Source organism: Gobio gobio, assembly GCF_949357685.1.
Source record: "Gobio gobio genome assembly, chromosome: 22".
NCBI classification, from domain to species: domain Eukaryota; kingdom Metazoa; phylum Chordata; class Actinopteri; order Cypriniformes; family Gobionidae; genus Gobio; species Gobio gobio.
The window spans coordinates 39034270-39061929 of NC_137118.1; the positions used below are offsets into that span (position 1 = coordinate 39034270).

A 27660-nucleotide genomic window follows, 5' to 3' on the forward strand; every position below is an offset into this window, starting at 1 on the left:
GTGTCTGCTCTAGGGTTGCATGAACACAATTGGCTAGTGTCTGCTCTAGGGTTGCATGAATGCAATTGGCTAGCGTCTGCTCTAGGGTTGCATGAACGCAATTGGCTAGCGTCTGCTCTAGGGTTGCATGAACGCAATTGGCTAGTGTCTGCTCTAGGGTTGCATGAACGCAATTGGCTAGTTTCTCCTCAATGGTTGCATGAACGCAATTGGCTAGCGTCTGCTTTAGGGTTGCATGAACGCAATTGGCTAGTGTCTGCTCTAGGGTTGCATGGGTTGCATGAACACAATTGGCTAGTGTCTGCTCTAGGGTTGCATGAACGCAATTGGCTAGTGTCTGCTCTAGGGTTGCATGGGTTGCATGAACACAATTGGCTAGTGTCTGCTCTAGGGTTGCATGAACGCAATTGGCTAGTGTCTGCTCTAGGGTTGCATGAACACAATTGGCTAGTGTCTGCTCTAGGGTTGCATGAACACAATTGGCTAGTGTCTGCTCTAGGGTTGCATGAACGCAATTGGCTAGTGTCTGCTCTAGGGTTGCATGAACACAATTGGCTAGTGTCTGCTCTAGGGTTGCATGAACGCAATTGGCTAGTGTCTGCTCTAGGGTTGCATGAACGCAATTGGCTAGCGTCTGCTCTAGGGTTGCATGAACGCAATTGGCTAGCGTCTGCTCTAGGGTTGCATGAACGCAATTGGCTAGTGTCTGCTCTAGGGTTGCATGAACGCAATTGGCTAGTGTCTGCTCAATGGTTGCATGAACGCAATTGGCTAGCGTCTGCTTTAGGGTTGCATGAATGCAATTGACTAGCGTCTGCTTTAGGGTTGCATGAATGCAATTGGCTAGTGTCTGCTCTAGGGTTGCATGAACGCAATTGGCTAGTGTCTGCTCTAGGGTTGCATGAACGCAATTGGCTAGCGTCTGCTTTAGGGTTGCATGAATGCAATTGACTAGCGTCTGCTTTAGGGTTGCATGAATGCAATTGGCTAGTGTCTGCTCTAGGGTTGCATGAACGCAATTGGCTAGTGTCTGCTCAATGGTTGCATGAACGCAATTGGCTAGCGTCTGCTTTAGGGTTGCATGAATGCAATTGGCTAGTGTCTGCTCTAGGGTTGCATGAACGCAATTGGCTAGCGTCTGCTTTAGGGTTGCATGAATGCAATTGGCTAGCGTCTGCTCTAGGGTTGCATGGACGCAATTGGCTAGCGTCTGCTCTAGGGTTGCATGAACACAATTGGCTAGTGTCAGCTCTAGGGTTGCATGAACGCAATTGGCTAGCGTCTGCTTTAGGGTTGCATGAACGCAATTGGCTAGTGTCAGCTCTAGGGTTGCATGAACGCAATTGGCTAGCGTCTGCTCTAGGGTTGCATGAACGCAATTTGCTAGTGTCAGCTCTAGGGTTGCATGAACGCTATTGGCTAGTGTCTGCTCTAGGGTATTTGCATAGGGCGATCTGATTGGATGACGCCTGCGTTAGCGCTTGAACAGTTGAGAAATCTTCAACTGCCGCTTGATGAATGTGAGAGAAGCTACGCGACAAATTCAGTTCGGCAGCGCATGACGTCACCCATTCAAAGTAAATGAGAAGCGTTAACGCCGACGCCTCGTGTGATGCAGCCATAAGTGCACCATGCGCTTCAGACCATGCGATCTTGAAAACAGGGCCCTTAGAGTCACATTGGATTTGAAATTATCAGGGTTATCAATATTCAGCCTATTTTAAAAAATTGTTTTGTAATCTTTTATCGCCTTATGGGCCCTATCATACACCCGGTGCAATGTGGCGCCAGACGTGACACGCAAGTGTTTTTTTCTAGTGTCAACCCGACGCAATTATCATTTTCATGTCCTGCGCCACGCTGTTTAAAAAGCAAATGCATTTGCACCAATTTGTGCACCCATGGGCATACTAGTCTGGAAATGAGTTGTGTCCAGGGCATTGTTGGCACATTGCTATTTTGAGGCAACTGAAAACAATTGCACCATTGACCAACAAAAACCTGGTCACGTTAGTAATATTCGCCTATAAGTGGGACCACAACGTATGTACACTCTGCTTATTACACACAGGGACGTGCAGCAGCACACAAACATTTTTAAATATATGATTATGATGTAAAAGATTATTATTGTGTACATAAAATGCCTACATGTCATAATGGATAGTCATTGCATGTATCAGAATTAGCCTGCCTATTTGCAGTAATGACAAGCAGATCCGTTTCCTTGCTAGAGAAGTGTTACATTTTTCCGCTTGCAAATTCCACCATGTAATTAGCAATCCGCCATGGCATGAGCACAACTGGCTTTTAAAGGGAATGGGAGATGAGAATCTGATTGGTTTATAGCATGTTAAGCCCAAAATACACCCATTACTCATTAAGAGACTAGGTACAACCCTTTTGGACCATGCGTCTGGCACACCGACCATTTTTCCCGTTGTTAAACTAGCAAAAGGTGATTCGGACACGGCCTAAATGCCATGCACTTAGATCGTTAAAATAGGGCCCTAATAGTTTGCTTTGCCTCTTGTCATTGAATATCCTGTTTCACCTAGAAAAATGTTAGAAGTGTGCATCACTTTAAAATCACATTTCTGTTAAACCACAAAAAAACGTAACTTGAGCTATACAATTGGCTGCATTAAAACACAGTCAACTCAGATGCAGTGCAGAGATGTCCTTTTAGAAAATAACCTGAATAACCTTCTCTTTCTCTTTCAGTCCATTATGAACCACTTGTGGTTTGGGATGAACCTTACTGAATCTATTGCTGCTAAAATAGTATTTGTGAACTCCGAAAACAGTGTCAACTTTGAGCTTGGATACAACGAAGTAAGTCCTTTGGAATTTAGAATTTCGCACTTACATTATGATATCACCAGGGCTTGACATTAACACCCTTCTGTGTAGCGTAGTCACTCCTACTAGCCACTTTGGCGGGTTTAATTTTATATATAATACATACATTTTTCAATATTAGTCTTTTAAAAAGACATCTGATGTAATAAACTAAGTGCAATGTAGTGTTGTAAAAAAAATATTGCTTTTTCGATACATATCGATACTAGGGATGCAACAATACAGTTAGTCCACGGTTCAATACATACCTCGGTTTTTACCCACGGTTTTCGGTTCGGTTCGGTTCGGTTCTGATGGCTTGTCACATAAATTTTTTGTTATTCTATTCTTAGGCGACAGGAACCGCAAGAGGTTAAAGAGAAAAAAGACTATTTTTTTATTGCAATACTCTTTCTTTATTTTACTTAAAAGAATTGAAAAACCTTACTTAAACTTAAAACTTTACTTAAAAAAAACCCTTGTACACATTCCGAGTGTATTGGATAATATAAAATAAATATATATAAAGATTTACACTGGCAGTTCAGAGCTGTACAGCAGCATTTAAGTATGAAATTGAATGAATGAATGTAAAAATAAAACACTACATAGACTTCACTATAAAATATACACTGATTCTTAGCTACTGTATTAGTTTTTCAGTCAAGAGCAGTGAGTGATTTTCTCTCTTTTGTTGTTGTATTAACATTAAAGGGATATTTCACTCAAAACTGAAAATTCTGTCATTGAGAAATGAATACAGGTTTGAAACAATATTAGAGTGAGTAAATAATGACATAATTTTATAGGTGAACTGTCCCTTTAAGGACCGCGTGTTCACTGTCTGCGCTGCTGTCAGTTTGAGACCTCTACTCTACACATCTAATATACAGACACGATTGCGATTTTACTTTCACTTTAGACATAACCGACTGTGTTTATGTTAACCTTGTGTGTATTTGACAGTATTAACGCAGTAAGACGACTACTTAGTTCAGTATTCACGTGTTTGACAGGCTTTTAGTGCGCGCGCATTCATGATTGTGAATAACTCTAGTGTCCCGTGAGTATAACTCTACCACTAACCTTTGATGTGAATGTATGTCGCGTTGTTCAGTATTGGGATGGAGGCAAATTATAGAATTTGTAGAAAAATAATTAATTAAATGCGAAACCGGAAAAAACGCAATTCACAGGCGCGTATTGAACCGTGAATGCCGTACCGAACGGTTCAATATTATATTGAGAATTGTGGCATCCCTAATCAATACTGAAATATCTGAAATGCTTCCAATACTTAATTCCATGCAGAATAGATACACAATACCAGCTGCTCTTCTCGCTCTCTCATCTCTCCGACAGCGAGTTGACACGCAAACCCGCCTCCCCTCACTCACTCGTTTCATTTGGATGAACATTGTTGGTGTTACAGGGCTTGAATTTAGCCCTGGGATTGTGTGTATTACCCAAAGTGCATACACATAAGCCGCCTCTCAGTAGTAAATTTAGTTCTTTTTCGCTGCTTATTCCGCTTAAACAGTCAAATACACACAAAATAATGTCAAAATGCTGGTCTGGCATAACAGTCAGTTATGTTTTAAGTAAACGTAAACAGTTGAGTAAGAAAATGCCCAGTGTAACGGTATAATAGATTTATGTGTCAGGTCTTAACGTGACAGCACCCTAAATTATGAGATCATATTAAACATATCTATATGGCAGTTTTCCCCCAAGGTATTGATGTCAAAATTGTGGCTAACTTTGGGAAAAAAAGTTAATGTCAAGCCCTGGATGTCACCACGAATCACACTCCCATAATCGCATGTTGTTAGTGTGGATGTACTGATAGAAATTGCTCTTACCTCCTCTAGAAACGCCCCCGGTCACTGATTATAATCATCATTTGAATCAAAAGTGACTTTTAAGTAGTAACATATTGTACTTTTCTTCTCAGTCTGCTAATAAGGCGATGAAGGCCTTAAGACACAACGTGGGGAACTACACATACTTTTTCAATGTGGTCAACGGCATATCGAAAGAAGGAGAGTGCTTCAGTGCTGTGTCTGACGCCAGGAAGCTCGGCAGGTCGGCGGGATACTGACCCTGCCTCTGTTTGTGCCGTCAGCTGCTAGAAATTAGTTGTGATTCATCAGGCCCGGGAGGAAGTGAGGGTGGAAGCAAAGGGTCAGCGCACTCTTTCAGCGACGCCTGTAGACACCATAAATTCAAACACGGGGTGATTGTGCACAGGGGTGCACGTTGTTTCCGTCCATGTCCACTTTTGTTGGACTTTACAAAAGAGAATTACTGTAAGATTTGTGTGCATGTGAATATGTCTTGTATGAATGAGGGAGACCGGGCTAGTTGTCACATGGAGGAAGTTGTCACAAGGGAAGAATCTCAGAAACAACACTGGGATACGTTTAAACAAGAGTCAACTATATAATATTGGTCGATTTTAAGGTTAAACTGTTATTAGGACATGTTTTTTTTGTACCATACATGTCAGGTTGGTGCAAGTTGTCAGGAGTTGCCAATGTTATAGAGCATTGCAGTGGTGACGTGTTTTTAGGCCAACCTGCAAGTTCGCATAACCCTGATTGCCTCGACAAAAACACAATAGAATTTTTCCATTGGCTTTTGTATTATTGCAGAAAATAAGCTCTGTGACCAACAAAAGATTATGATTCTGACACATTTTGTTCATCATGACAATCTTCACAAATTAACACAACTTTTAAGAATTTTGAAGCCTAAATACTATTGTTAGAAGTAAAACTCTAGACGTTGGCTTCAAACCAATTATATTACAGTCACATGACTTGGAGTGTGTTCACACTTGGTTTGTTTGGTTCTGAGTTTGGTTCCGCTTAGTGTTCACATTGTCCTTTTTAACATTTAAATTAAAGGCATGGGGATATGTTCACAACCTGTGTGCTGGGATAAATGCGCTCGTTGTATGTGCGTAGCCTACATTGTATGTGCATAGCATACGTATTTTGACTGAGAACTCTTGAAGAGCTGATAAAATGTGTAAAGGAGTCAAAACAGAGGCAGGAATCCCTCCGTCACGCACACAAACCAAGCTCTGCTGCGAGGAGACGCGGTTCTGACACCTGCACCGAACTGTTATAGGCAACATCACGACTATGATGAGAAAAAACAGATATGCTTGAGCATTCTGTACATTTTAGGGTCGCATCTTGCAACATCATGTCCCGTTTTTGGTTCGTTTACATGTCTTTGTGTAACTGTCGTAGGCCTCAAGAGGCGACAAATGCTATAGGCTGCAGTCTTTAGCATCCTTGTTACCACGGCCACCTCCCACCCTGGAGACCCCAGTTCGAATCCCGCTCGCAGCGGGTCAAGTAGGACCGGTTACATTTGGTGCCGTGACCCGGATGGGAGTGAGGTTTAGAAGGGTGTAACTGTAGTCGGCCAGTAAAAGCTGTGCGTGTAAATCCTCACTTCCCTGATCTCAAGTGGCACTCTAGCGACTGATATTAGAAGATGCAGTCTTTAGCGTCCTTGTTAGCACGCCCACGATGGAGACCCCAGTTCGAATGCGACTCTGACCGGGTCAAGGAGGACCGGTTACATTTGGTGCCGTGACCCGGTTGGGAGTGAGGTTTAGAGGGGTGTAACTGTAGTAGGCCAGTAAGAGCTGTGCGTGTAAATCCTCACTTCCCTGATCTCAAGTGGCACTCTAGCGACTGATATTAGAAGATGCAGTCTTTAGCGTCCTTGTTAGCACGCCCACGACGGAGACCCCAGTTCGAATGCCACTCTGACTGGGTCAAGTAGGACCGGTTACATTTGGTGCCGTGACCCGGATGGGAGCGAGGTTTAGAACGGTGTAACTGTCGTTGGCCAGTAAGAGCTGTGCGTGTAAATCCTCACTTCCCTGATCTCAAGAGGCACTCTAGCGACTGATATTATAAGATGCAGTCTTTAGCGCCCTTGTTAGCACGCCCACACCGGAGACCCCAGTTCGAATGCGACTCTGACCGGGTCAAGTAGGACCGGTTACATTTGGTGCCGTGACCCGGATGGGAGCGAGGTTTAGAACGGTGTAACTGTCGTTGGCCAGTAAGAGCTGTGCGTGTAAATCCTCACTTCCCTGATCTCAAGAGGCACTCTAGCGACTGATATGATGCAGTCTTCAGCGTCCTTGTTAGCACGGCCACGCCCACGTTGGAGACCCCAGTTCGAATGTTACTCTGACCGGGTCAAGTAGGACAGGGTACATTTGGTCCTTGTTGCATTCATATTTCATTCGAACCGCACCAGAGTTTGTTTGGTGTTGTTCGGTGCCCACCAGGGTTCACACTTTTTCAAATGAACCGCACTAACAGAGCAATCGTACTAGGGTTCGTCTTAATCAAACCAAACATGCCAAGTGTAAACTCACCCTTAAGGCCTGTACACATCGGGATGAATATCGTGCGAGCTTATCGCCAGCGTTTTTCGGCGCGTATCGAGTGTTCACACCCAAGATATTTTCACTGGCGATGCGCCGAGTGAACGTGCAAATTCAGTAGATGGTGCTCCCAGTACACAAGGTGGTGTTGCGGCACTTTACGCTTCTGACACTCGCTTGTCACACAGAAGAAGAAGAGAGACCGTATTAACGTGCTTGCCAAAACCATTCACACACTTTTTTCTAACTGGCAAGCAGCATTAGCAGCTCATCTTCTTCTTTGTGAACGTACTTCTTCTTCGTCGTATCAATGTGTGCTCGGCAAGACCGTTTTGTGCTTGAGTGCCACCAAGTCGTGTTTTACTGTAACTTCAGCAGCTCCAGGCACGCGAACAAAAGCGCCGATCTCATTGGTCGGCCAGTTTTTAACGCGCCGCGTCAAAACAAAAAAACTAACCCAAGGCATTTTTAAATGACGCTTTCACGCCTGCCGTTTTGCGCGTCGGTGTGCACACTCACATTGGCGCTCTTTGTTTAGTCACGAGGCGTTAAACGCCGAAAATCATCCCGGTGTGAACAGACCTTTAGATATCACCACCGTTAACTCTTTCAGTCTCTCTTTAAAATCATTTTCCCTGAAAATTTGAGTTAGAATAGTTGCAAATGTGCGACTGCGACTATAAATGCAATGAAGCTGTGAAAGCAGATTAGTGATGAGTTTACCAGTTCAATGTGATGTTTAATGTCCCATTTAGCCACTCGTTAGAAACCACCTTTTTCAAGAAAAGTAAAAGCTTTAAATCCCAAGGAGGTAAAAAACGTGAAACGTGAAAAATCTTAAGCTTGTGTTAAGCACAGACCTTATTTCAGGCATTTAACCAAAAACCCATTGAGTTTGGGAAGATGAAGATGGAGCCGGGAGTGCTAAAATGCCAACTCTTTTCCAGGTTATGGCCTACAAAATACATCATCTCTGTTACATTCTATTTGTTGGCTAAAACATTTGTTCAATATTTTTGTATGATACCTTTGACCTTTTTTCTGATGTTTTGTGACGGCTACTTTGATTTTTCTACTGTATCTTTTTTTCCCCCTGGCCAGTAATATGTTTTTTTCTGTAGCCAAGTCTTGTAGCTATACAGTTTGTGTCTATATAAAAATGTATCTATGCTGAGGAATATTGATTGGATAGAAAGTGTGACAGCTTGTCCCTGCCATTTTCCAATTTCTTACAAAGAAGCATTTTGTAATGTTTCCTATGAGAGCTAATAGCAATTAACTTAAGGAAAGTGTTTCTAAATACAAATAATTTACTAAAGTTTCTAAGGTTGTTACTATAAATGTCGGGAAAACTGAAAACTTTTTTTTTTTAAGAAAATCTAAATGTGAATGCACTGCAAGTGCAAATATATTTTAGCATTCATTGTTTTATTACCTGTGAATGTTCTAGTTTTTATATGCACTTTTATATATTTCCCATAATGATATTTTTATAAATATTTTTAATAGCATATGCTGGTTGAACTTCACTACCAACAATATTTACTATATTCTGTATTTTATACTTTTTTATTGTTTTATTGGACCTATTCAGAGTTGGAAGTTGAAGATGGAAGACTACAGAATACGACATAATATAACTGAGTCACATTTAAGTGCAATGTACACCTTTTTGCTTGATATGTCAAAATAAATCCTTTCTAATGTCTTTAAATTGCTCTTGTAATTGACATTTATTCTCGACGAAAATGGTTCAAGATTCTGAATTACCCCTCGCTGTCCGACGTCCAGGAACAGGCTCAAATGAGACCGTGCATAAATCATGAACACGGGAGACGTTATAGTCCACAAAGCGTAATGTGATTAAATTCAGTTTTATGTGTGTTCACAGTGAGCTGAATGCAAACGGCTTTCCCTCGAAGGGAAGAAGATATGCATTATTAAAACATGCAAATAATCCTCGTTCACGCACCTGTGGGGCAGGAGGCACACAGAGGGATGAATTTGTTCCTCTTCTTGTGCTTTATACTCGGTTTAATCACAAATCTTAATTCTTGCCTCATTTTTGGTGGACATATTTTAGTTTTGTGAGCCTTTTTTTTACACCTTCTATATCCGTAGGGTTTAATATGGGTTTAATATAACACCTTCAGCTCTTCTGGGGAGGCTTTCCACAAGGTTTAGTAGTGTGTTTATGGGAATTTTTGACCTTTCTTCTAGAAGCTCATTTGTGAGGTCAGGCACTGATGTGGGACGAGAGGGCCTGGCTCGCAGTCGCATTGTTTTGAAATGCTTGCTATTTACAATGGTTACTATTAACTCTTTTAAGCATAGACTGTAAAAAAATATGGCTGTAGTGTCCGTGACGTCACCCATAGGATTTTGAAGAGCAGTTTTGAAGCTTACCGCACGTCACGTCACTCCCGGATAACTGAAAATGGGCAAAGAGGCGGGACGTGGGCGGAGCTGAGGTGACGTGATGACTAACAGACAAACGGCAATCCACCTGTCACTCAAAGTGGCCACGCCCTTAATTATGCAGAACTTTAAGCTTTATAGAATGTAAACGATTGAGTTATAAAAAATTCACCCCCTCACAGTTGTCATGAAGGGCAAAATTTGTACCAGGCTGCAAACATGTTTTTTTTTCTGCTGTAAAGTTGGGCATTTTAACATGGGGCTCAATGAGATTCTGCTCCCTTCTGGAGTCTGTCTCTAGCAGCCAGTCGATGAATTGCAGTTTAAGTCACTTCCGTATTGGCTTCAAGAGAAACTGGGGGAGGTTGCCGCTTGGTTGTGTTTTGTTTTGGGGGGTTTTCTCGGGTGCGGTGAATTGTAATAAAACCAGGCCAAAAATCCTAATAATCAACCTGAATCATCATAATTATTAATGTTAATAATAATATAGTGAACCCACAACAATTAAAAAAAAAAAAAAATATTCAAAAATGTATTGTTCCCCTGTTTTTTAATTAATAGATTATAACAAATGAGATTTCAGTGATATTTTGACTACTCAAATAGGAAATGTCCCCATGTTTCCATCTCAGATATCTGGTCACCTTAATCTAGGTCTATGTGGCCAAATGGCATTTAATAACTATTAACTAGGCTAGTAATATACCAAATGTGACTTAACTTTCCCCCAAACCAGTTAAAAGGTCACTTCAATGATTTAGCATTAAGCTTTGTATCAGTAGAAACCCTGTAGTATATTTGAATTATGGTACTTTCCCCCCACATTTCCCCCTGAGACGAGAGAATTATGCATTTTATTTCTGGAAAAAATCCTCCGATGACGCAAATATCGTCATTTTGCGTCATTGGAGGATTTTTTGGCCAGAGGCTAAAAACTACAGCCAGTAGAGGGAGCTGTTCCGCATGTTATCAACCCGCCCACAGGGGAGAGATCTCACGCACAGAATGTAAATGCGCTCGGTTCGGCCTCGGGCATTCATAACGGAGCAGTGCAGAGAAAAGTGAGTGTTTCAACTTCTCAATGAATTCCTATGAAAGTTTAGCTTTCCATATGCGATCAGAAAACGCGCCAGACTGGACAAGTGCTGAGAATGACAGCCGCGCTTACCTCAGCTCTTACTTTCCTCTCGTGCTGAATAAAAATCTGACTCCTGCTGCGTTTGTCCTGTGACTTCATTCAGCTCACTCACACTTTATTGAAAATACACGTTCAGTTTTTAATTGTAGTGTTTATTCTCTAACTGAACGAAATTATTGTATTATTATGAAGATCAAAACAATTTTGGGGGCGGTGTAAGGAGTGGCCCCGTAGGGCAGCGAAGCAAGTGCATTCTGGGAGTTGTTGTCTTTCATCCACATGAGACAAAAATACATCTTTTCTCAGTCTAGAATTCACTCTAAAAAATGCTGGCTTAAAAATAACCCAAGTTGGGTTGAAAATGGACTAACCCAGCAATTGGGTTGTTTTAAGGAAACATTTAACCCAACCGCTGGATTAAAACAACCCAATTGCTGGGTTAGTCCATTTTCAACCCAACTAGGGTTATTTTGAACTCAGCATTTTTTAGAGTGAAGGCACCAAATTCAAAAATAATTTCACATTTCTACTACATAAATGACCCAGTTTAAGTACACATTCATCTTCCTAGAGCTGAAGTACCCCTTTAAGCGTATGGGTCTTCGTATGTTAACATTGTCAGGTTGTGACATCACAACAAGTTTGATAAAGTTAAGCCTTGCATCCGAAATCGCCTCCTGTATATGTAGCCCAACTTGATTTGAAACACTTCACAACCTTAAAAAAAGCTACATTCTATATATAGTATGAATGTATGAAATGTATGAAAATAGCCGAGAACAGATTAGCTCAAGAACAGTGCGTAGAGAGCTTCATGGGTTTCCATGGCCGAGCAGCTTTATCCAAGCCTTACATCACCGAGTGCAATGCAAAGCGTCGGATGCAGTGGTGTAAAGCACACCACCACTGGACTCTAGAGCAGAGGAGACGTGTTCTCTGGAGTGACGAATCACGATTCTCTGTCTGGCAATCCGATGGACGAGTCTGGGTTTGGCGGTTTCCAGTAGAACGATACTTGTCTGACTGCATTGTGCCAAGTGTAAAGTTTGGTGGAGGAGGGATTATGGTGTGGGTTGTTTTTCATGGTTTGGGCTTGGCCAGTGAAAGGAACTCTTAATGCTTCAGCATACCAAGACATTTTGGACAATTTCACACTCCCAAATTTGTGGGAACAGTTTGGGGATTCCAGCCCCTTCCTGTTCCAACATGACTGCGCATCAGTGCACAAAGCAAGGTCTTTACATACATGGATGAGTGAGTTTGGTGTGTTTGAACTTGACTGGTCCTGACCTCAACCCGATAGAACACCTTTGGGATGAATTAGAGTGGAGAGTGCAAGCCAGACCTTCTTGTCCAACATTCTATATATAGTATGAATGTTTGCAGTATGTATGAAATTCGGACATAGTCTATTACATCCACTATGTTGTCACTGTCATGTGACCTACAGCATCAGTTGTGTCACTTCACTGCCATTCACAAATCCTCTGCCATGGCCTCTTGGGATAGTAAAGTGTCCATTGAATGCACACTTTAGAATCTCGGAGGAAGTTGTAGGTCATCCGGGTACTTTTCACCTACTGTTTTTGAATTCCGACATTCTACTCTGCTGATATACTGTTTTTTGCACACTATATAGTAAGGAAGTATTCGATTTCGGACACAGCGAAGGAATCAACACACTCTGGAATTTCATGCGAGGTGAAAGATTTCCCCACACAGTTTTCTCAACAGGTTCAGAAAGCTGCATGGTTTTTTAATGTACTCTTTCATTTCAAAAGGATGTCTCCGCTTAACAGGTGAACAACCTTTAAACTCGATATTATCTGCCATAACTTTACAATTTGTCAACTGGATGTGAATGCTGCGAATACCAGCTGTTCTCAACTGCCATAAAATCATTAGCAGACCAATGTCTGAACCTACCGTCTAGGGCTGTATAGTCTCAAACTGTGTTCCACCTCAAAAATTAGACTAAAAGTCTGGGTAGTGGCCTGGGGTAAATTGTGGTGCCGCTGTAGTGACAAGTGCCATGTGACCGGGCTTTATTGTCAGCCCCTATGGGAGAGCCGGGAACAGTGAAAGAGCCTGACCTTTTCCTAGCAGCACGAACCCAGCAGCTCTCAAAGCCACCCAACGGGAACAAACGCCCCTTACTGAAAAACACAAGACAATGATAAAATATTGGCAAATGAGGAGGCAGGGACTGCGCTCAAAACATGTCTGTGCACTTGCGTAGAGTTTGCAGAACATGTTCAGACTTCACAACATGACCTATAATAACACGAACTGCTATAATAACAACAAGCTTTGAACATCTATTTAAAATGCAAATCAGCTTTCCTTTCCTGAAATATCCTGCTTCTGACCTAAAAATTTAGTTACTGATACTGAAATAGATTAAAAAAATAAGTCACATAGGCGACAAATGGAGGTGTTTATAACTTCTGATGGCTGTAAACAAGACACATGCATACCAATTATTGATTTGGTATAAGCTACTAATATTAGCATGAGAACCTGGTTAACATAAACATTAGCATCTGTAGGTACACTTATTTGCAAAACACTTTAAGGGTGTCACGATTCACCAGTGAGAGTACCCTGATTACCACCAGAGGGCACTCAACTCCGGACTGCCAGTCCATCAAGGACTACATTACCCATAATCCTTTGCACGGACTCATCATCCCTCATTGTTTACACCTGTGTCTCATTTACCTAATTTCCTCTGCCTATATAAACCATGTTCACCTTGTCATTCACTGCGAAGTCTTTTATTTTTAAGTGTAATACTGTCATTTCTGAGCAGTTGCCCTGTTTTCTTGTTTCTTGGTCTTGGATTACCCTTTTACCCGTCTCTCCTTGTTTGGACTGCTTGTCTGTGTATGATCTTTTGCCTGTTTTCGACTACGATTGTGGATTACCCTTCAATAAAGCTGCATTTGGAAATTCTCAACCATTCAAGCCTCGGAGCAGTTGGTTACAAGGGGCACATATTGTACACTTTTGAAGCAATTTTATTTTTTAACGGGTTAGTTCACCCAAAAATTTAAATGATGTCATTAATTACTCACCCTCATCAAAGTCCCTTAAGACAAGTCATTTCACCCGACAGCCATCTTTGAAACGCCTCTCTGGCATGCAAGTGCAGCTCCCATCTCTTTAAATAGACCTATTTTGTGTTTGCAAACAGTGATTGTGTTTTTTTGTGGGTGGAGCCTACCTGGTGGCAGAAAATGACAGTCCTGCAGTAGCAATCTGTGGAAGCCACGGAATAAAATAATTAAAAAAGTAAATTTCGAGTTTATTCGACTTTTTTCTCGCAAATCTGAGTTTTTATCTCACAATTTTTAGAAGGATAGACAGAATTGTGAGATATACTCGTTATTTGGTAGCCTGGATGGCAGCCGAATTTAGCCCCGCCCACAACATTTGAGATTGGGAAGTTCGGTCTGGACTTCATCCGTTGTGGAGCAACTATGCTCAAACCAAAGCTGTTCGGACCAATGAAATTGTCAGGGCGGGCTTTATTCGATGATGGACAGATGATCAACAGTAACGTAATCATCCACGTCACCAAAGAACGCTTGGGTTGAATTCGTTCTAATCCTAAACGGAGAACTTGTTCGTATATGCATTCTCCTTTACTATTTCTCTCAAAAATGTAGATCATGTTGGTAAGTAGGCTACTCCGTGTATCCTTGAATTATTTTTTACAACACCGGCAAAAATCGTTTACACTCATCTTCTTCTTCTACTTCTTCCAGTGTGTGCAGTTGAGTTCTGTTGAGGCATTTTCTTTCCTGGTTCGGCTGAAACACGCCTCATAATCACAGCCCAATGGAGCAGTATCAGAGTTTATATCCCGCAATTCTGACTTTTTTCCCCTCAGAATTGGGATATAAACTCACAGTTGCGAGTTATAAAGTCTGAACACTTGAACTAATATCAGCATGATTAAAAACTGCCTAAAATGACAGAAACTATCTTTGGAAAAATGTATTTGAAGTGTACTTTAATTGTTTAGTTTGTCTGTGTCCCATTGCATTCCATGGAGAGGGCGGGCTTTATGACCTATACTGCATACAGTCACCTGGGGGCGACCTTTGGCTTCGGTTTTCAGGACTCGTGTGGCATGCAGGACTTGCGTTCATCTTCGGAACCCAAATGAAGATCTTTATAATGAACTGCCACTTTAAAGCCAAGGTGGGGTAAGTTTTTTTTTTTTAAATGCTTTAGAAAAGTGTCCCGGGCCGAGTACCAAAACAAACGTATAGCCAATCAGCAGTAAGGGGCGTGTCTACTAATGACAGGAAGAGAGCGCTCGGTGCACATCATTATTCAAAAGACACGACACAGGATGGACATTAGCCGAGCGACGACAGAAAGAGAGAGATGGCAGATAAAAAACAAATGTGGAATATGTCTATGGAACAAAAGGCGGCTTATGATCAGGCAAGATCAGCTTGAGTTCAGAGAACTCAAGGAGCGAAGGCTGAGGTTGCTTTATTTCTCTTTGATATACGAGTAACATTGACTTTTTTTTTGTTTCACATAACTAATATATGCTGGCTTTTGCTTGAATATGCTCATGTTTGCTTGCTTGTCCATTGCAATTGCCTTGTCGTTCACTTCAGCTATGAAAATTACCCATTCATTTGCACACCGTATAAGCCTCCTCACTGTCTGTTTCAAGCATCAGCTCCCAAAGTGTGTCCGAAAAGTAAGATAATATACTCCTATATGTTTGTTTCCTTTTGTTCCTCTTTTCTTGATTGATATAACCCTCTAATGTTGTCATAATTGTATTATGTTCATAAGTTGGACTGTCGTGCTCGTGCTGTTCATGAGAACTGTGTTTGTGTTTCTGGGATGGAATAGATTACTTTTTCACTGAACAGTCTAAAATGGATTACCATAGTAACACACATTGTTTTCACTTATTGATGACATCATACCCTCGGCTGGCTGGCACAGCACCGCCATAGTCATGGCCTGGGTTACGTATGTGTGGGGCGGAGCAATCAAAATAGGGGCGTGTTTGTTTTGGTTTGATTTGAAATCAATATCGGTTACCAGAAAGCAGGAAAACATTACAGGATTTTTCTCCCCATCATTGACTTCCATGGCAACCAAAATGTTGAAGGTCCAAATCAATGCAGTTTCAAAGCGATTCGAAGGGCTTCTGAGGCTCTGCGCGATCCCAGACAAATATCTTATCTAGCGAAATGATCTGTCATTTTCTGCCTACGTCTAGTGTGACCTTTACGACATGATTGCGCAATCTGGTACGTCGCAGAGCAGCGTAAGATGAGCAATTTAGGTTAAAATGTATATTCATTTTTATTAATTTTTGTTAAATCACAGATCGTTCCGCTAGATAAGACCCTATTCCTCGTATGGGATCGCACAGAGCCTCTGAAGCCCTTCGAAGCGCTTTGAAACTACATTGATTTGGATCTTCAACATTTTGGTTGCCATGGAAGTCAGGGCCGTGCACAGACCTTTAGAGGGGCATGTGCTGAAACTGAAAAAGGGCACCCCCTCTGTTCACCCGCCCCTAAAGGCCTTTTCACACTGAGTCCGAAATGTTCGCATGCGTTTTTTCGTATTCGTGATCCGAAAAATTTGTCACGCACAGAGACCTTGCACACGGAGTCCGATGCGTATTAATGAATGCGTTACGGAAAAAAACGCAAAACAACACAAAATGCCGTCTTCCACCTGCTTATCAAGGAGCTGCGGATTATCCAGACCGATTCAAAGTTGAACGTCAGTGGCTCTGTTTGATGCTTTGCTAGCGATACTGGAGCCACATATTAAAAAGAAGACCACCAATTACCAATCCTGAACAGAGACTGGCAGTATGTGTAGGATCCGCGCGCACACACACACACACACGCGGTTTACAGGGAGTTGGTGTGCTATAATTATAGCTGTGATATTGTAGTATTTGTGATACAATAATATTTGTATATTTAATTGTAGGTATCTGAGGAGCACTGGCGATTCATTCACCACCATTGCCAGCAGTTTTAGGTTGGGCATCAGCACTGTAGATGGGAAAACGGATGCGAAAAACGCAGAAAATCGAACCTGTTCCGATTTTTTTTTTTTGACGGACGAAAGTTTCGGAGGCAGTGTGCAAGCGTGATTGACATAACGTGAGGTCGAATTTATTTTTTGACGTGCGAAAATTTCGCATGCGAATTTCGGACTCAGTGTGCAAAGGCCTTAACACTTTATTATCAAACACACATGACATGCTTTATTTACATTTTTTGAAGATTTTCACTATTTTTATTGGGGGGAAAAATGCCTTTTTGAATTTTTGTGTGATGGGAAAATGAAGTAGAGCAAGTTCGGCAAAACGCGGATTCGAACCGTGATCAATTTGCGTCAAAACTTCAAGCCATGCGCTTTACCCCTGCACTATCACGGATATCATTTACATTGTGTCTTCTGCAATTCTGACTGACCCAACCAGACCTTTTGTGAAAAAGACGGCCTATTTGCACTTAATGTAACGACAACATTACTGTAACCATCTTTTACTACACATGTGAAAACGAGAGAGTATAGAGATTCAAAAATTAGCAAATATGTGCATATATCAACAACGTAAATTAATTAAACATGCGACCATGATATTATTACATGTTAACAAATTAATTGTATTAGCAATCATAAATCCAAGAACAAATTTCTACGAAATATATTTGACCTAGATGACGGGGATCACTCAGTCACTTTGTGTAAGTTCCAGTAGGAAACAGCGCGGGCGCTCTTGGCGGTCTATGGGCGCACCTTTGCTTATTTATGATTTTTCGGTGGCAAAAACAAATTAAATGTGGTTGTATTACTTATCAATATATTATTAACATTTTACAAAAGTCAAACTCAAATGCAGTTACCAAAACTATTGATTTATTGAAGCAGGAACAAAAAACACTACCACCAAAAAAAGGGCACTTCGGAGTGTAAGGGCAAAAAGGGCATGTGCTCTGCACAGGTAGGGCTCAACGCCCTACCTGTGCACGTGCCTGATGGAAGTCAATGGTGTGGAGAAAAATCCTGGAATGTTTTCCTCAACTTAATTTCTTTTCGACTGAAGAAAGAAAGACATGAACATCTTGGATGAGATGGGGGTGAGTAAAATATCAGGACATTTTCATTTTGAAGTGAACTAATCCTTTCATGTGTTGCACATTATTCACAAACCAGCCAGAAAAAGCAGTAATATTTAGAATATTATAATTTAGTAAAACAATTTAACAATTGCAATTGTATTTATAATAGTGCTGGGCAAATTAACGTGTTAACATGGGCATTTAACGCAGCGGACATTTTTATATCCATTTTTGCCCAGCGTTACATTATAGACCTTATACATTAGAACAGCGTTACATTATAGACCTTATACATTAGAACAGCGTTACATTATAGACCTTATACATTAGAACAGCGTTACATTATAGACCTTATACATTAGAACGCGCTGTATGTCAATGTCCTGTCTGTGTGGGTGCGTCTCAATCAGATCCCTAGTTCAGTAGTCAGGGCACTGATCAGGGAGTCGCCACATTCATGTACAAGATATACTGATTCACCACCTAGGAAGGGAGCTAATCGAGGGAGCACTAGTCTCGTGCACACATCAAGTTCTCTTTCGCTCTTGAACAAACAATAACAACAACACAGAGAATGTTGCCAAAATGCAAGTTTTGTCGAGTATTCTCATAATAGGAGTCTTAAATTAGTTAAATAACGGTAAAAAAAATTATAAAGCCTAATAAATGTTGAAATTGGTAGCTTTCAGTTATACTGTAATGTAACGTCATTAATGTTTCATAGAGACATACTGGCCTTCATTCATAAAAAGATGCCATTACGACAAATATTTAAAATATGCTGTCTTTAAATTGTTTGAAACGGAAATGAATACAATTTCAAAATATAAAAAACTCCCTTTCGATTAATCGCGATTAATTAAAAAAAATAGATTGATTAGTTAACTTTTTGCATCGATTCCCAGCACTAATTTATAATAATAATAGTATTTCTGTTATATATAATTCATGCATTGGAGACCGCTTTTATTTCAGCCACTTTACCCCACAGATAGGCTGCCATTTTAGGACAAAAAATGGCTATTAATAATCTAGTTACATGGCTTTACACATTTGACGTATATTTTTAGATCTGAATACATTTGTTTTGACACGAAATTTGATCCGACATGTAGAAAATGTACTTTGTCAAATGTCAGATTAAAAATGTTACTCATTTTTCTCATGTGCATCTCTCAGCCAGGCAGCTGTATTTGATCAGACGTTTCGAAATATTGTAGTGTGCAGTGTTGGGCACGTTACTTTAAAAAAGTAATTAGTTATAGTTACTAGTTACTTCTTACAAATAGTAACTGAGTTAGTAACTGAGTTACATCATTATAAAAGTAACTAATTACCAGGGAAAGTAATTACTGCGTTACTTTTTTTTTTTTCCCCAAATGTTCAAATATGTCAAATAACTTGGATGCCCCCAATATTAGATATGTTGAATGAATGAATTGGACACTAAATAGAATAAATTATTATTATAAAACATTGTACATTAATGTACACTATTGTAATGTTGCTGTGGGACAATGTAAGAGACACCTATCAAATTCAATGCATTATTGTAAATATTATCAGTAGGCCTACTATAGTGTAAATATTGTGTAAATATTATCAGTACTATACTTTCCTTTGGTAGTGGAGCTCACGTTATCACCTGGGTTTTTAGCCACTAATTTTGTGGCATATGATGATGTGAGGCGCTTCAGAATCACTTGCCACCGGCGTGTAGAGACTCTTTCTTCCTGGGCATAAGTTGCATGTTACATAAATATTCTTACCTTTCACCTCAACGAGGGAAAAGTAGCGCTTATACTTCCAGTTTGCGAAAGCTACCTTTGAAGTCGTTGGACCATCGCTGAATGTGCATATGCGTGTGCGTCATTGGTGTGTGTGTGTGTGTGAACCATAGACCGTGAAAAAAATAGGTGTGAACTCAACCTATCAACTTCAACCTTGTCTCCCACCCACCAATCATCATCAGTTATGTGCACCACCACACCCACCCCCAACACGCATGGATGGTGCGCGCGCACACACACACACACACACACACGTTGCAGGTCCGACTGATAGAGAGCCTGTTCGGATGAAAAGCGCTTCAGTGAGCTCAATTATAGTAACGCGACTAACGCCGCTTTTTTTCCCCTCAGTAACGCTAACGGCGTTGTAACGGGAGGAACAGTAATTCGTTTGATTACTCGTTACTGAAAAAAATAATTCCGTTAGTAACGCCGTTTATCTGTAACGCCGTTATTCCCATCACTACTAGTGTGACAAAAATTATGTTCAATTTGTTCAAAAGTGTGACACATCTTACCTCACTCTTTTCTTATAGTTCAGTACAGACAAAGTTTGAAAGTTTAATTAAAGGTCCCATGGCATGGCATTTTTCTATTATTTTATAGTGTTTCCTGAGGTGTACTTATATTGTTAGTATGATTTTTACATCATAAAATGTCATAATTTAGAAATAAAAGGCATTTTTTCTATACTGCTGTTTGCCCTGTGGCTGACTGCCCTGCTTCAAGAGGCGTGTCTGCTGTGAGACTTCAGGAAAAACGCCCACTGTTGTGATTGGCTGACATCTTTGCATTTTAAATGAGCGGAGGGGGCGTGGTTTAACGAGGCACGAGCAGGCACGAGTCTGCCAGAGACAGATGGACCTGTGTTCACTTCACATCAGTTCTCTCAGCATGTCTCAGTTCAGGGTGAACTGTTGTAGTTACTAGAATATACTTCAGGTTATTAGTTTATTTCTAGTCAGAGGGGCTGTCACTCATGTCAGAAAGTTAGTAAATTATGGATCAGCGCTGACTCGAGACGCGAACCGTTTAGAACGATTCAGTCCGATTTGGTGAACTGGTTCGGTTCACTAAAAAGAACCGATTCAAAAGAATGATTCGTTCGCGAACAGGACATCACGGAGACGGAGCGATTGCTAACAAAGTTATTTATAGTAACTACTGAGTTATGAGAGCGTTGTCTGTCAGCGCGAGTTTATTGTGTTTGTATCTGAGAGTTCTGAATAAACACGAGTCCCAGTCACACCGAGTCCTCTTCATCATTATTCTACCAACTTTGTAACACATGCAATGTACCATTACAGCGAGATGAACGAGTTAGTAAGTTTGATTAAAGCATTATTTCTAGATATGTTCCAATCATATGAATAGCGTCAGTGATGCGCATTGAGTAACTTACACAGCGCAAACAAAGACACAACAGCAGTAATCGAATGTAATCCAGTTTATTGTGGGGAAAGCTAGCTAGCCTAGCCCAGATACCCTCACGCTTACCCCCCTTCTGCTTAATCTCACGCCGCGTTTGGTGCCTCCGCTGTGGGCCAGATGCAGTACTGGGGGTCGGGGATGTTGAAGGCCGAGCTTCGGCGTGTGTGAGGTTTATCTCTAAAGATGTTACTGCTGATGTTAAACAGAAAAGACTGTATGCACATTTTAGAACAGATAGACGCGACGAGGACGTACAAAACACTGACTCACAAGATAGAAAACACGAAAACACCGTTCTGTAGGGAGAGAGAGAAGCCGCAGCGTGTGCACGAATAATAAATAATTAGCTACACATCAGAAATCAATGATCACAGATCAGAAGGAACTGAAGAAAGACTTCTGTTTTCATTTGTACATCCAAACACTGAGAAACTGCCAGTTCACTCGTTCACAAGTAACGTTAATGATCTCTCGAGTGTTTGCATGGGCGTGCCAGATTCTCTGGGCGGGGGAAAGGGAGGAAACCGTTCCTGCTTGGACGTCAAACCAGGAGGCTTCAGGATTGGCTCGTCTGGCCTGTCATTTTCTCAAAGGCAGAGAGAGACAGCCAGAACTCGGTTTTACACCGATCAACATTTCTATCCACTTGGGGACAATATTCAGGCTAGGGGAACTCATATTAATGTTGAAATACCTCATAAAATGAAAATTTCATGCCATGGGACCTTTAAGAGCTGTTTATGTGATTTTTCTCTGTCCCCCACAACTTCAGCATAAATGATGCTGCTTGATGTTGGGCCGGTGCCTGTGGGCAGGACCACATACTCGTGGGACATTAAAACCCGCATTTTCTTGTTCATGCTTCAGCTCTTATTAGAGGCTTGATTAAAACCTCCTCCCCTGAGACACTCCCTCTAAGTCTTGCAAAAATTGCTTGGATGTAAATCTCAGTACAGACAGAAGACAAGAGAGAGAGTTCATAATCGCTATCACAACACGTTTATTTGCAGAAATAAATATCATGATCAGTACAGATTGTGTTGGATGTCATCGGAAGAAACAGCTTACTCCTCATTCACTGAATGTGGGGTTGTCAGAGATCAACATTGACAGCACTTTTTATTGTCCAGAACTGATTCGCCTGTCGGATCTCTGATGGAGGCACTTGGTTGTTTCAGAGCAGTATCATCTCGATTGCCTCCAGCTGGCCTGGAGACTTGGATCGCTGAGTCGGAGGTCAGTACCCAGCTGCATATCCTCCCTTACGGGGGTCTGACTCAGCGCTGAGGCCAGCACTGTACCGCACCACGGCTTGAACCACTGCGCCTGTGGACTTCAACACCTCTGTAACATGGTTCTTCTGGGCAAGACCCTCCAAAACGGCCTGTGGGTTGAGTGGGTTGTGCTTAGCCAAAAACGCATGTGTTTTCAGAACAACCAAAGAAAATATCAACTTTTTTTTAACTCAGAACTGCGTGATATAAGGTAAAATCGCAATTGCAAGTTATAAAGTCAGAATTGAAGAATATAAAGTAGTCACCACTGCAAAAAATCGGTAAGCCCCTCCCATCGAACGCAGATGAGCCAATGGCAGTTGAGTATCAGTTGCGCTGGGACCGGAACTCGGACATCTTTAGGTTTCAGCACCATAGAGAAACATTGGAAAACCCGAAGCTGTCATCGGTTTGATGGTGTTTATGCTACAAAAATGGTAAACGTCGTGCCTGAGGTACTGCAACACGGATTCCAGGGATCCTGAGAGGATTTTCTGGTTGTCATACTCTCATTAAGTTACTATTAAAGTTAGTAATTCCCTGCTAACGTACAAACCGACTAACTATAACTAACTGTTCTCATGCAACGGTGTAACGTTAGGTCAGAAACATGAAGGTCTACATTTCAGTGCATCTCCATATTAAACTGATTAAATGTGAATTTATGTAATCTTACCCTGCGGTACATGAACAGTGTTGATCCTGGATGTTATCATCTGCGGTCGTAACAAGAGGCTTCTCCCGTTTGCATTGAGATCTGTAAACCATCGCTTCCAAATTAATCTCTCACCATATTTATTTTATTTCTGTGAGTTTAGATATGTTTAAAGGTCTGCATTATCTGTCTTATAAGGAGGACTCCTATTTTGATGGGTGTTATAGTCTACGGGTAGTGACAGGGAAAGCTCACACGCAGTATATCAGAGTTGTTTTGCAGATACAAAGTTCACCAGTTATTAACTGCACCCCCGAAAAGCATAAGGTCTGTGTATATGTTTGTTCACTGTGAGTGTTTTTGTGTAATTTGCTGTGTATGTTAATGGTAATGCCACGGAGAGAGGGCTAGAGAGAGAGAGTTTGTGAATGAGACGTTAATGCGCACTTATGCTTTGTTTGTTTGTACAGCTCTTACGATAATTTTTTTTGAGTGGAAAACGATGTAATAAACTTCATAAACCATCAGTAAAGTTTGGCCATCATTCGGACGGGGTATGCGCTACATTCTGTGTCCAAAAACATCTTGGGATAAGGTTTTCACACTGACAGCTGTACATTGTAAGATATAGCAACTCCGTTTGTTTGTCCGAGTTAGCAACAGTAACTAAGGGGGGCGGGGCTTACCGATAGGTCAATTGCGAGATATAAACAAGCTTATATTGTGAGTTTATATCTCATTATCCTGACTTTATAACTCGCAATTGCAACTGTATCACACATTTTTGACTTTACAAGGCAATTCTGACTTTATATCTCACAATTCTGACTTTATATCACACAATTCTGACTTTATATCTCACAATTCTGACTTTATATCTCACAATTCTGACTTTATATCTCGCAATTCTGACTTTATATCTCGCAATTCTGACTTTAAATCTCGCGAATCTGACTTTATATCATGCAATTCTGACTTTATATCTCGCAATTCTCACTTTATATCTCAAAATTCTCACTTTATATCTCACAATTCTGACTTTATATCATGCAATTCTGACTTTATATCTCACAATTCTCACTTTATATCTCAAAATTCTGACTTTATATCTCGCAATTCTGACTTTATATCTTGCAATTTTGACTTTATATCTCACAATTCTGACTTTATATCACACAATTCTGACTTTATATCTTGCAATTTTGACTTTATATCTCACAATTCTGACTTTATATCACACAATTCTGACTTTATATCTTGCAATTTTGACTTTATATCTCAAAATTCTGACTTTATATCACACAATTCTGACTTTATATCTTGCAATTTTGACTTTATATCTCACAATTCTGACTTTATATCTCGCAATTCTGACTTTATATCTCGCAATTCTGACTTTATATCTCACAATTCTGACTTTATATCTCACAATTCTGACTTTATATCTCACAATTCTGACTTTATATCTCGCAATTCTGACTTTATATCTCACAATTCTGACTTCATATCATGCAATTCTGACTTTATATCATGCAATTCTGACTTTATATCTCGCAATTCTGACTTTATATCTCACAATTCTGACTTTATATCTCGCAATTCTGACTTTATATCTCACAATTCTGACTTTATATCTCACAATTCTGACTTTATATCTCACAATTCTCACTTTATATCTCAAAATTCTGACTTTATATCTCACAATTCTGACTTTATATCACACAATTCTGACTTTATATCATGCAATTCTGACTTTATATCTCGCAATTCTGACTTTATATCTCACAATTCTGACTTTATATCTCACAATTCTGACTTTATATCTCACAATTCTGACTTTATATCTCACAATTCTGACTTTATATCTCGCAATTCTGACTTTCTATCTCACAATTCTGACTTTATATCTCACAATTCTGACTTTATATCTCACAATTCTGACTTTATATCTCGCAATTTTCACTTTATATCTCACAATTCTGACTTTATATCTCATAATTCTGACTTTATATCTCTCAATTCTGACTTTAAGTAACGCAATTCTGACTTAAAATGACACTTGTATACTTCACTCACCTTGTCAAAGTCAGGCTCTCCCTGCGTGGTGTTTGGACTGAGTTGATTATGAATTCTTGGGTCTACTATCGCTTTCTTCAGGTCATATTCGAAGAACAGTGCATTTAGGATCACCTGCACAGATGTCAGTAATACATGAGGTGATATGGTTTGAACTATGTCCAGCACAACTATCTGGACTACAATAAATTGAAAATGCACCTGGGCCACAGCTGTGGTGATCTTTGTTCCTCCAGAGGCTCCAACTACCATTTTAACTTTATTGTTTTTGTCTAGCAGGATGGCGGGGCACATAGAAGACATGGGCCTTTTATCTGGGCAAAGATGAGAAGCAACAGGGTTACCGAACTATTAAAGCAAAATCTTCAAAGATTCACTAAAGTTCATGGCTGTGTTTGCAAATGCTTACTATTTGTAATAATATTATTTTGAAACAGCAAAATGGAACAGTACAATTTTGATCTTTTGAATAAATCAAGAATGAGATGTTAAAATAATAACTGCTATTCTATTATTTCTATAATTATTATTATTGATATTTATATGTATATATTTAATTATATTAAAAAAGTAAAAAAAACTGAATGAGTAGGATGCTATTGCCAATGGCTGTAATCATGTTTTTCTCACGTGGGACAATGAAGTTGTTGGGAGATGGAGGAACTCCAAAGTTGTTGGTGATCAAGGGGGAACTGAAGTCATCCATCTCGTTGTTTAGTAAAATTCCTGTTGAATTTGACATAAACTTGGAGCCGAAACTGGGAAAGAGAAAGAACATGATTTATTTATTTATTGGAATTAAAACCTTCTATCCCTGTTTTTTATATATTATCTTTCATGTAGTGTGTATTATATCTGTTTGTGAATGTAAAAGGTCAGCAAAGTGCACAAATTAATGGAGTTGTTTTCTGAACTGCAAAAGCAAATCCACATGCACTTCTGAAGGATGAGGACTCGGGCTCAAATTGATATGTTAAAACCAACCTCCGGAGCCAAAGAAATGGTAGCAGCCATTTCGTTTCTGACATGCACGGTAAGTGGTAGACCAATAACAACAGACTGAGCCGTCTGACCAATCAGAGCAGAGTAGACCAATCACAACAGACTGGGCCATCTGACACAATCAGAGCACAGCAGACCAATCACAGCAGACTGGGCCATCTGACCAATCAAAACAGATCAATCACAACAGACTGGGCCATCTGACCAATCAGAACAGAATAGAGTAATCACAACAGACTGGACCGTATGACCAATCAGAGCAGAGTAGACCAATCACAACAGACTGGGCCATCTGACACAATCAGAGCACAGCAGACCAATCACAGCAGACTGGGCCATCTGACCAATCAAAACAGATCAATCACAACAGACTGGGCCATCTGACCAATCAGAACAGAATAGAGTAATCACAACAGACTGGACCGTATGACCAATCAGAGCAGAGCAGACCAATCACAACAGTCTGGGCCATCTGACCAATCAGAGCAGAGCAGACCAATCACAACAGTCTGGGCCATCTGACCAATCAGAGCAGAGCAGACCAATCACAACAGTCTGGGCCATCTGACCAATCAGAGCAGAGCAGACCAATCACAACAGACTGGGCCATCTGACCAATCAGAGCAGTCCAATCATAACAGACTGGGCCATCTGACCAATCAGAGCAGAATAGACCAATCACAACAGACTGGGCCATCTGACCAATCAGAGCAGAGCAGACCAATCACAACAGACTGGGCCATCTGATCAGTCAGAGCAGAGCAGACCAATCACAACAGACCAATCAGAGCAGAGCAGACCAATCACAACAGACTGGGTCATCTGACCAATCAAAGCAGACCAATCACAACAGACTGGGCCGTCTGACCAATCAGAGCAGAATAGACCAATTACAACAGACTGGGCCATCTGACCAATCAGAGCAGAGCAGACCAATCACAACAGACCAATCAGAGCAGAGCAGACCAATCACAACAGACTGGGCCATCTGGCCAATGAGAGCAGACCAATCACAACAGACTGGGCCGTCTGACCAATCAGAGCAGAATAGACCAATCACAACAGATTAGGCCATCTGACCAGCAGAGCAGAGCAGACCAATCAAAACAGACTGGGCCATCTGACCAATCAGAGCAGAGCAGACCAATCACAACAGACTGGGCTGTCTGACCAATCAGAGCAGAATAGACCAATCACAACAGACTGGGCCGTCTGGAGCAGAGCAGACCAATCACAACAGACTGGGCCATCTGACCAATCAGAGCAGAATAGACCAATTACAACAGTCTTGGCCATCTGACCAATCAGAGAAGAGTAGACCAATCACAACAGACTGGGCCATCTGACCAATCAGAGCAGAGTAATCAATTACAACAGTCTTGGCCATCTGACCAATCAGAGCAGAGTAGGCTCTCAGAAAGGAGGAGTTTAGAGAGATTAAAGACATCGTAAACAAAATTAAGAACCTAAAATGGGAGCTTC

General features: G+C 40.8%; 2 protein-coding genes across 3 annotated transcripts in view; one reads left to right on the forward strand and one right to left on the reverse strand.

Moving 5' to 3' along the window:
• ggt5b (gamma-glutamyltransferase 5b) overlaps positions 1–8973 on the forward strand; it is a 37963-nt gene extending 28990 nt beyond the window's left edge. The window contains exons 11-13 of one of the 2 annotated variants that reach the window (XR_013815560.1): positions 2725–2835; positions 4796–6876; positions 6932–8973. Coding sequence is in view for 1 of the 2 variants with exons in the window: in XM_079804290.1 (XP_079660416.1) it covers positions 2725–2835; positions 4796–4942 (258 nt within the window). In the remaining variant the exon portion in view is untranslated. Of the gene's footprint in view, positions 1–2724; positions 2836–4795 lie in introns of both variants that reach the window. The other variant, XM_079804290.1, reaches the window with a different exon arrangement.
• Positions 8974–22152: 13179 nt separating this feature from the next.
• Positions 22153–27660, reverse strand: part of ggt1b (gamma-glutamyltransferase 1b) — a gene marked incomplete at its 5' end in the record, with an annotated part of 34506 nt that continues 28998 nt past the window's right edge. The window contains 4 exons of the mRNA XM_079804291.1: positions 22153–22555; positions 25177–25290; positions 25378–25490; positions 25807–25934. Coding sequence (XP_079660417.1) covers positions 22409–22555; positions 25177–25290; positions 25378–25490; positions 25807–25934 — 502 coding nt within the window. The 3' untranslated portion in view covers positions 22153–22408. The remainder of the gene's footprint in view (positions 22556–25176; positions 25291–25377; positions 25491–25806; positions 25935–27660) is intronic.